This window comes from Abramis brama (assembly GCF_963993115.1).
Source record: "Abramis brama genome assembly, chromosome: 16".
NCBI classification, from domain to species: domain Eukaryota; kingdom Metazoa; phylum Chordata; class Actinopteri; order Cypriniformes; family Leuciscidae; genus Abramis; species Abramis brama.
In genome coordinates, this window is record NC_139978.1 from 12458224 (window position 1) to 12468440 (window position 10217).

Consider the following 10217-nt stretch of genomic DNA (forward strand, 5'->3'; position numbering starts at 1 on the left):
GTCTCTGTGGCCAAGAATCCTGCTAAGATCACAGTCAAAGATTATCTGGACACTAAGACTAGCTGAAATGTTGACAGATCTGCATACTTCCAGCTTTAGGAATTAGGAATCAATTTTTCATCCTTTGTCCTGATGTGTGAGGAAAGCCATGAGGTGTTGGAAGTGTGTCTCGTGGTCTAAGGAAGGGGCGTTACACAGCATTTTCAACTAAAAACAGAAAACTCTTTATGCGTTTGGCCATTCGTATACACGACAACAGTGTTTTGGGGGCCTGCAAACGGGATTCAAAGCGTAAGTTTTTCAAAGCAATACCTTTATCGTTTCTGTGTAAACTACAAAAAAGCGAATTTGTGAAAACGGTGACATGCGCATGCGTGTTCGGTCTATAGGCACGTAGTGTTTCTTTACTAAGTGACATCTCCAAAAACTGACCTGGCATGAATAGAGCTTTGTAGTCGTTTCCTGGATCCGCGTGAAAGGGAATGGTTTTGACAACGTTGTCGGCTGTCAAACTTTTCCGGTTTTACATTGTTGTCATGTAAACATACTCAGGTCAGGTGTGCAAAACTCAGTTCCTGGAGGGGCCACAGTTCTGCAGGGTTTAGCTTCAACCATAATTAAAAGCACCTGATCCAGCTAATCAAGTCCTTCAGGCTTATTTGAAACCTACAGGTTATGAGTGTTGAAGCAGGGTTGGAACTAAAGGGCTGTGGCTCTCCAGGAAGTTTTGCACCCCTGGTATTAGGTATCAGTTTCTCCCACCTGCTCTGTTTTATTATCTTTGTCCCCCTGTTTGTGTTCTGTCTCCACATTAATTATTCTTTTAAACAGTCTCCAGAGTTTATCAAATCATGTTCCATGAGGAAACTCTTAGGAATTTGCCTGTACAAAATCTCACTCACAGATCTGAATGCATTTCTGTCCTTTTTGACCTTTGCATTTTTTTTTTTCTTATCAGCTAATGGAGGATTTTCCCCCCAGTATATTCTAGAACAATTAAAGCATTCTTCATTTTCACATGTGTGGGATCTAATCTGGAACACTTATTGATCTGGAATAGGGATCTCATCATCATCTTAAACATCCATTATGTGGATTTTGGTATAGTGTGATTTATGGTGTGGAATTGTGTGTGTGTGTGTGTGTATGAAGGTAACGTAAAGGTAATTTCGTAACTCGACCTTTTGTTGAAACCACAGACTTCTCTCTGGTGACGGATGCAGGACTTATCAAATCACATTGTCCGTTTAATGCCCTTCCCTTTCTTACAGTCACTGCAGATGTGCCTTCATCCAATCCACAACTAAGTCCACGCTACTTATATTTCATCTGGATTTTGAAATACATTTCTAATGTTCGAACTGTCACTCTGTTCTGGTGTGAGCTGGAATGTGATTTTCAATGCAATATAGATCTGGGTTGCTGGCTACTTGAAGGAAGAGCAGTATTTCACCCTACACACACACAGTGTAGAAAAAAAAAAAACGGTGTCATTGTACAGAAAACCCTTCAAATTTCCAAAATCAGTTTGCAAAACTTCATAAATAGCACTGTATCTGTTTAAAATATTATGATAAACATAAAAAATAGGCCTTTTTTATTTTTTTCCCAGAATCCTGTCTTTGAAAGTCTGTAGTAATTTTTTTTTTTTTTTAACCAAATTTATTTATTTTTTACCATTTTGAAAAGTAGGCTACTTTCTGATGCTGGTTACATTTGCACTTAAATATCTTGGTACTTCCTGGATTTTATCATTATTAAGGAAAAAACAAGGGTGGCAGTATTTCTGGCCTTTGGACTGAGCTTACACACACACACAAGGTTGCTCAACCCCAGACGTCTCTAAGCAGCTGCATGTGCCTCAGCATGGGGTATGAGACCGAGGGAAGATCCTGGGATTTTTCCGACATCTGCTGAGCAATGAGCATACACACACACAATCTTAGGGATGTACAGCTAACACTGCAAAGTGCATTATTCTGACCTGTCCTATGTTCTGTGTATTCTGTAGGAGATCTCTTCCATGGATTTCCGCAGTAACTCCGTATCAAGTCGGACTCCAACTCCCCCTGGACGATACTCTCCACACAGCCCCATTGAACGAGAGCCTCCTGTTTCCCCTCGACGCAGGTACATATATGCACATTTGACTTGTTTCTCCTCTCAGGTCACCCAGAAGAACATTTTAATCTACATTACTAATAAAATTATGATTAAAATTATAATTTTACAAATATGTATTAATATATTAATATGTAATATGGAAATAAATTGCATACAGTATTTAATTATTTATTTAAGATAATTTCTTTAAAATGAGAAGGTTAGGTCTGGTTCAATTGCATAGTTTTTATTGCATCAATTTAACAGTTCTCAGAACAGATTTATTTTGGCTCCTTCTGTCAGATGGCTAAATGACTCGCACTACATGGCCAATGTCCCAAAAATGCCTTCTTTCTAACTTTGTCTTGCTTTCTAGAAATTGATTATATTATTTCTGCCCCAAATTTCCCCCTTACCCTTCTCCCTCTTCTACATACAATGACCCCACCCCCTTTTTCTCAACCAATAAGAAAATGTCAAAAACTATTAACTACACCCCTTTTCTGCTGTCAACCAATACTAGGCAGCCTAAAGTCACACCTTTCAGACTGAAACTCTCAACTTTCTTACATCTCGTCAAGACTCAACAGAGAGGGGTGTGTGTGTGTGCGTGTTAGCCTGAGTTTTAGATGTGTGTATGTGTGTACAGTTGTCACCATAGGCTCTGTTGTTGTTCCAACAAGAGTTGAACTAGTTGGATAGGAATTTGTCTTTGTTTGCTTTTGAGGTAAGTCCAAACTATTCAGACATCTTCCTCGAACTTACATGGCAAATGACAGGCTAGTCTGCAGGGGAAGATGAAATATCGTAATGTGAGACTATGGCTATATGCTCCGCTCTGTTCTCTGCACTGTAATGTAATGATGCTGCGTCGACTGTTTTCACTTTTCAATCTGAAGCCTGTTTAGCAAGATTGTAATCATATTTCAGCTGTAGGGGGTTGCAGATGGATGGAATGTTCTTTCTATGCATATGTCGTCTTTACGTCAGTAAATGGTGCCGTTAAAATGTTCAGAATGAGAAACTTGAATACTTCCCCACTGCAGCACTCATTTATGTCAGGGGATTGTGCATGTAACACGAGGGGGACAACCGGTTCCTTTGACCCCCTATGATCCTCTATTCTATAACCTACTCTTTGGTCCCAGACAGTTGAGGTGGCGCACCCATAAAAATGTTGTCCTGTGCCCCATGAATTTAGCCATCGACCCTGTGGGGAACTGAGAGGTGCTGGGAGAGTTTTCAGTGGAAACTCAAACTCACTGTCTGGTTTCAATTTGAAGCATGTCTGCATGAAGATAGTGAACATGCCATTTATTTGGAGATTTATAGTGTCTTCAGATGCTTTTTCCTCAGTAATGACGATTCCAAATGCTCCTTTCTTTTAATTTTCGGTCATTTCTTGGACATGCTACTTTTTGTCCAGTACCATATGGTAGCACACATTCCAACACGCAAACAGTCATGTCAGTTATGAGATGCTGTCATGCAGGTTTCTTGTGACAACCACACCCAGAAACTCAAAAAAAACCTCATGACGGACACTTTAAATCTCATTTGACTGATTTGATTTTGTAATTTTCCACCTCTGTTTGACATTACGGTAATAAGCATTCACTCTTTGTCAGGGCAAGAGTCCTGTTGGATTGTTTTGGCTACTGGTTAATCATTTCTCACCCCATATCATGGCCTTTGCACAAAACAGAAATCCTGATAACATTTGTTTTGACAACTAACTCATTAGCAAACTATCACAAGGCCAATCCTGTCAATCCTGTTGTGTGCTTGCTCAAAAAAAAAAAGGAACAAAAGTAGGAACCAGATACAGCAAACATTTATTCAAACAAACGTAATATTAAATCCAGGCAAAACTGCTAAATACAGACATGCAGGGTTTGAAATGAACTTTTTTACCCACTGGCCAATTTGGCTTCTAAATTAAGTTACCGGCCATTCAGATCTTCTTCTAGCTAAAGAAAACAAAAAAGAAAAAAAAGAAATGAAAATGATTAACTACATCACAGCTTATATATGTATGTATGTATGTATGTATGTATGTATGCATGTATGTATGTATCGGTAGGGATTTCTTTAAGACTTCAAGGGAAGCTTGGCTTCCCCTATAATGTCAAAAAATTAATGGTCAAATATGTACTATTGTGTTAACATTTTATTGTCTAAAAATGCGTTAGAAAACGTTCATCTCAAAGACGAGTTCGTTCAGAATCAGTTACATATAGCAGGTCGGCTGACTCGATTTCCTTCTCATACATTCCCGTAGCGTCACAGTACATTTCCCTGTTGAAGCCCAGCGTCCATTGACTTCAATGGGGCTGCTTTGAACAGTTTTTTTCAGTGCTTCGAAACTAGATGGTCATTGGATAAATGCTGCGATTATGTCCCGCCCACGGACGCTCAGCGTCTCTGGGTGTGAATGAGGAGTGGGCTGGCCCGGACTCTGGGCTTCTGCGTGATGATTGGAGGGTCTGTCGAAAGACTGCATCTCCTTTTGATTGACACCGATTTCATACAATAAAAAGTCGCTGATGCTGAAGCTAGTTAGTAATGTAGATTAAAATTAGCTTTTTAGGTGGACAGACCAATACAGTACACAGAACATGTAGGATGTTGGAAAATAAAAATGTTTTTTTTTATTCTGTTAACCAAATGCTTTTTAATCTTTGCTATTGCTTCAATGCAAATGAACAAGCGCTCCGTTATTTGTTACGTAGTGACGGGCATGTTCAAGTAAGCCAGATATGTGCAGATTCTGCGCAGTACTCTGTATTTAATAGATCACGATGACTCACAAGTTGAGTCTTTGTGCTAAATCTGCACAGATTTGGCTTACACAAAATTCCCCAGCGAAGTGAGTAAACATAATAACACGCCAAATTGGCTAGTGATTTGACAGCGTTACTCGCCACAGTTGATTTTTACCCGCATTTGGCGGGTTGGCAGGTGTTCATTTCAAACCCTGCAGAAATGGACAAGGAATGCAAACAAAACCGACAAGCACACATGCAACATCCATAGAAGGACAACACCAGACAAAGAACAAACAAGCAAACAAGACATACCTAGGAACAATCAGGAGATAATCAGGGTAGGGTAACAAACAAGGCAGGCAAGACAACATTGGAAACCGAACACAGGAGTGAACACAGAAACAAATGGGAACATAGAATAGACTTCAACATAAGTCCTTTACAAAACCGCTCACTCTGCAGCCCAAGTCTTTACTCCATAAAAAATGCAGTGCAACCAAATGCGCCCCATTTCTCTTATACATCCACTGATATGCAGTAACAGTCTTCCCTGGCTTATTAAATGTTGCAAGAGCAGGTTTTGAATGTGTTAAAGAATCATGCCACTTAAAAAACACACCATATAAACTTGGGTGATATTACTTGTCATTTGGTGTATGTGAAAGTCTCTTAATACTCCCCAAGACTGCATTTATTTAATTAAAAATAAAGTAAAAACAGTAATTTGTTAAACATTTCAATTCAAAAAGTTCTATTTTACTATATTTTAAAATTAAATGTATTCATTCGATGGCAGAAGCTGAATTTTCAGCAGACATTTCTCCTTTCAGTTGTTTTAATGATTTGTTGCTTAAGAAAAAAATCTTATCAATGTTAAGTTTTTGCTATTCATTTTGTTAAAAAAAAGTTGAATCTTACTGATCTCACTTTTGAACAGTTGTGTATGTTTGTGGGTAAAGTGTTTATTCTCATGCGTGTATGTTTTCCACTCGGCTGTATAGTTTGTCTGTAAGGCAAAGGCTCAATATGTGTAGAGCAGTTATAGGATGCCCATGTGTACAAGAAAGCTCTGTTTATGACTGCATAAAAATGCAGCCATAAACCTCCCGCTGGACGGCTACTGTAACTGCACTCTAATCAGCCCATTAACCCTGTCATCATAAAACACACACCATTTCTCAAAGCCCCACTCACATTCTACCCCAATCTGCTGATTGCTGCATTCAGAGAGATTAGGGTCGACCACAGGAGTGAGGGAAGAACAATGGAGAGAAAAAAAGTCTTATACTTTGATGGAAACATCATGTGTTGAGATTTACCAGGCAGGAATGACTCTCATCCACATAAGTTTAGTTAATACAGAGATCTCTGCTACCCAGTAATGTGGAAAGGCCAATTTTTTATCTGTTTTTCCATAATGTAAAATACCTAATTATCTAACACACCGTAGCTTTTTAATATGAAATCTGTCATAAGGGATATTGATTTTGTAGTCTTTGAGAAGATTGGTTTCTTGTCAAGACTGTGAGTTATAATTTGCTCAAAATAGCACAGCAGACATTATACACTATCCATAGACTCAGAATCACTTATGAAGTTGCCATGAAAGCATAAGCACTTTTGCCTTAAAGGCATCTGTAATCATATCTCTTCTGTAGTACAAAACCAGGACTGATTCCTCCATAATGCTACACTAATATGGATATATTTTCTACATAATCCAGAGATGGAGATGGAAGAAGATTTCTGAGGCCCTTCATTCTTACTACAGATATACACATCACTGTTGGATTGTGTCTTGCTGGTTGGTTGTGTTTTTAAGGTGGTGTCAAGTTTAACTTGTAGATGAATAAACTCTCTTTCTCTCTTTCAGCTCAGACTTTGCCATGCAGAGGTTTGACAGAGAATCAGAGGTGTACAAGATGATTCAGGAGAACAAAGAATCGCGTGCGGCTCCTCGCCAATCCAACACCTTCAAGATGCTGCAGGAGGTGCTGGAAGCTGATGAGAAAGGTTTGTAAGACAGCATAAAAAGAGTGCTTTGGGAAATTAATGTCACAGGCTTAGACATTCAATGAACATCGAACAAAGTCTAGTTCACATTTCTCACAATTGTTCCGAAATTATTGAAACAATAATAATAGACCAACTTGGGTATTGGTTATAAAAAACAATCGAAAAAGAAAATCATCAGAAAGTGTTACGTTTTATTTCGGTTGTCAGAAGACACCATGGTGTAAAAGCTTTTAGCGCATGCTTAATGTTTTAAAGGACATTAAGCATAAATTGAAAACTGCTCAGTGAAGGTGAGCTTTGGACACAGGCAATGTGGGTGGAGGTAAAAGGAAAATGATGTTCCTCCAGGTGCTGTAATTTTATTTTTGTATTCACAGAGGGCGCCATCCTTTTTCCAAGCAAGTTGTCGCCAAGCCCTTCCAAGGTCACGTCCTCTGTTTCTGGAGTGCAGAAACACCACACCTGTGAAAAATGTGGCACCAGTATTGTGTAAGATAAAACGCCTGAATCCCTCAGTTTCTGCACACACTCCATTGTACTGTATGTCCTTTGCACAGGCACGCTGGGATTGCTTGAGTGGCTAATGAGCCGGTAACTTGATGAGTGTTGTGTGATGTTTAGCCTTTAGGGAAGAATCGTTCTCATCATCTTTTCATGCTTATTAAAGTTGATGATTGAGTACGACTGAGACAAAACCAACTCAGTGGTTATTCGTTCGTATATTTCAACACCTTCATAAAGTGAGATAAACACTTTTCAAAACCTAGACAGCATTTTAAGGCACCTTAGGTGCGTCCTCAACAAGAACGTTTTTCCAAAAGGTACCACCTTTTGACAACAATCTAATTTACTTCAGTGCCAGTACTTCAGTGCTGTTTAAAAGGCATCCCATAAAGCACCTTATGAATTTGGTTCACACACTACCAGACTTTCAAGTTATTCAGAACACAATAAATTAATACAGAAACATGTGCTTTATTGCTAGGAGATGCCTGTAAAATGAAAACAATGTTCTAAAATCAATTAAAAATATCAAACACTGGATGGAATCAGAGTTTGAAGCTAAAGAAATGGGTGTCTGTGCCCATCATACACTAAATCTGTCAACTCTGACTGCTCAAAATCTGTAGACTGGCTCTGATTTTCGGCAACTACCATCAACCAGACTATAAATCAGGCAAAAATCGTGTAGTGTATTTCAGCCTTAATGAGATAATGAGCTCTTCTCTGACTACTAAGTAGGCAGCTAAGTTATAGAACAGACCTTGTGTACAGTGACTTTAAAAATTAAATTTCTCCTTCCCCTTTCAGCACTCAGGCTGTGAGGATCACAGATGACTGTTTCCGTCATCCAGAGTGCTACACCTGTACAGAATGTGGACTCAACCTAAAGATGCGCGGCCACTTTTGGGTGGAGGACAACATGTTCTGTGAGAAACACGCCAGGGAAAGATACCTGGCTCCCGGCGGTAGCCCTCGCTCTGTTGTGTCCCCACACCACTGAGATGCCCAATCAGCCGCCCTCCTGACACCACCTCCAACTCCTCTAGTTGGCTAGGAGCATAGGGAGGAGAAGATGATTTCATTGTTATGTTGTCCAATGTTAGCCAAATAAGAGTGGTTTGGCAAAATGTCACTTGAAGCTTTGGGACCTGGCGCAGTTGAGTCTTCTCCTCCAGGTATTGTTACACCCAACAACTAGAGACTATTGGATTTGGAAGGGGGCGTCTGCATTAGAGTGTGTGCTATTTCTATAACAGTCAGCATATTACAGTTGAATTTCTACATTGCCTGCCACTTCCACATGTTGTATTATGCTTAGAAAACAGCTTGTTTCGATAGACATTTAACTTGGGTTTATCTTAAATAGTTTGTATTTTTGGCTGAAATTTGTAGAGCTTTTCCAAAAGCCGTGATTCAAATGGTTAGATGCTACAAGTGGGCATCAGCAGCGCTAATGCATACAGGACTGGTTTCCTTAGTGTGTTTGTGTGTGTGAATAGTTGCAAACGGTTTCATATATTTCAGTTTGCACCTGTTTGAAGGGTTTGATGATTACTTGGAAGTGATTCTTAGTTTGATGTATATTTCTCCCTTCATAAAAAGAAACCATCATCCACAACAAATCCTCCATCCACACGCATTTAGTTTATTTGCCATTTGCTTTGTATTAAATAAGGGAAATCTAAGAAATTATGATAAATGTGTAAATATGTTTATTTTTCACTTTAAACTGTATTTGGACTGAGCGGAGGGTTTTGCACGCACTTGTTTGTGTTCAGGGTTGCATGTTTCATTTTGACTGTATTGTGTATTTTTGGGTGAGAGAGGTTTGATCATGCTCAGATACACATCTGTGTCCTTTGAATGCAGGAGAAAAGAGTATCAGAGTGAAAACATCAAGCCAAGGTTAGATGAATCGTGAATCCTCACATTGTGTTTGTAGGGTTGCCTCTCTTTACCTTTTCCGTTTCAAATAAAAACTGATTATCAGCGGATGAATTGTGTTTTGTCTATTTTGCTTCATTAGGGTATTAAAAATGAGGAAGGGCATTAAAAATGAGGAACGAGTGTTCGTCTCAACCCCTCTACCTAGATATGGGACTTCCTGCTTAGAATGACGCAAAATGATGATTTTTACATCATTTTAAGCAGGAACTGCAACACTGAAATCTGTATTTCTCCCATCTCAAGGGAAAATGAGGGAATAATGCACGACCATTCAAAAATATGACTGGGTTTCTAACAATACAAAGCTTAATGCAAATGGGTGAAGTGTTTCTTTATTAAGACAAGTCATAAAGATTTTGTCATCCAAGATGTTCATGTCTGTCTTCAGTCGAAAAGAAAGATTTCAATGCATCTTCAAAGGGCTTGCTATCCCAGCCGAGGAATAAGGGTCTTATCTAGCGAAACGATCAGTTATTTAAAAACAAACAAAAAAACATTTATATACTTTAACCACAAATGCCGGTCTTGCTCTAGCTCTGCGATGTGTCACGCATTATGTAATCATGTTGAAAGGTCACGCGTGACAGGTGGAAGTACCGACCTAGTGTTTACAAGGCGAACGTGCAAAGACTAAATCAAACGGCATTTACAAAAAAAATATGAATGATTAAAAGGTAAACCAACGATTTCGGACGATTTTGAAGTTGGAGGAGAAAATGAGATGGAGTTTTTCGCCCTACAGTACCTTTTTGAACTGGAACACGAGTGACCTTTCAACGTGATTACTTTGTAATGCCGTTGATGCCAAAGCCACGTTTGAATGCACCGGGGACGTTCGCATGTGTTTGGAAGTTATTTGCTGTAGTTCCTATATTGAAA

The 10217-nt window shown here is 39.1% G+C and overlaps 1 protein-coding gene across 2 annotated transcripts in view; it reads left to right on the plus strand.

The window, feature by feature from the left end:
• Positions 1-9385, plus strand: part of pdlim2 (PDZ and LIM domain 2 (mystique)) — a 67393-nt gene extending 58008 nt beyond the window's left edge. For both annotated transcript variants that reach the window (XM_084086417.1, XM_084086416.1), the window contains exons 7-10: positions 2012-2130; positions 6745-6884; positions 7265-7376; positions 8199-9385. In XM_084086417.1, coding sequence (XP_083942543.1) covers positions 2012-2130; positions 6745-6884; positions 7265-7376; positions 8199-8391 — 564 coding nt within the window. In that variant the 3' untranslated portion in view covers positions 8392-9385. The remainder of the gene's footprint in view (positions 1-2011; positions 2131-6744; positions 6885-7264; positions 7377-8198) is intronic.
• The last annotated feature ends 832 nt before the right edge of the window (positions 9386-10217 follow it).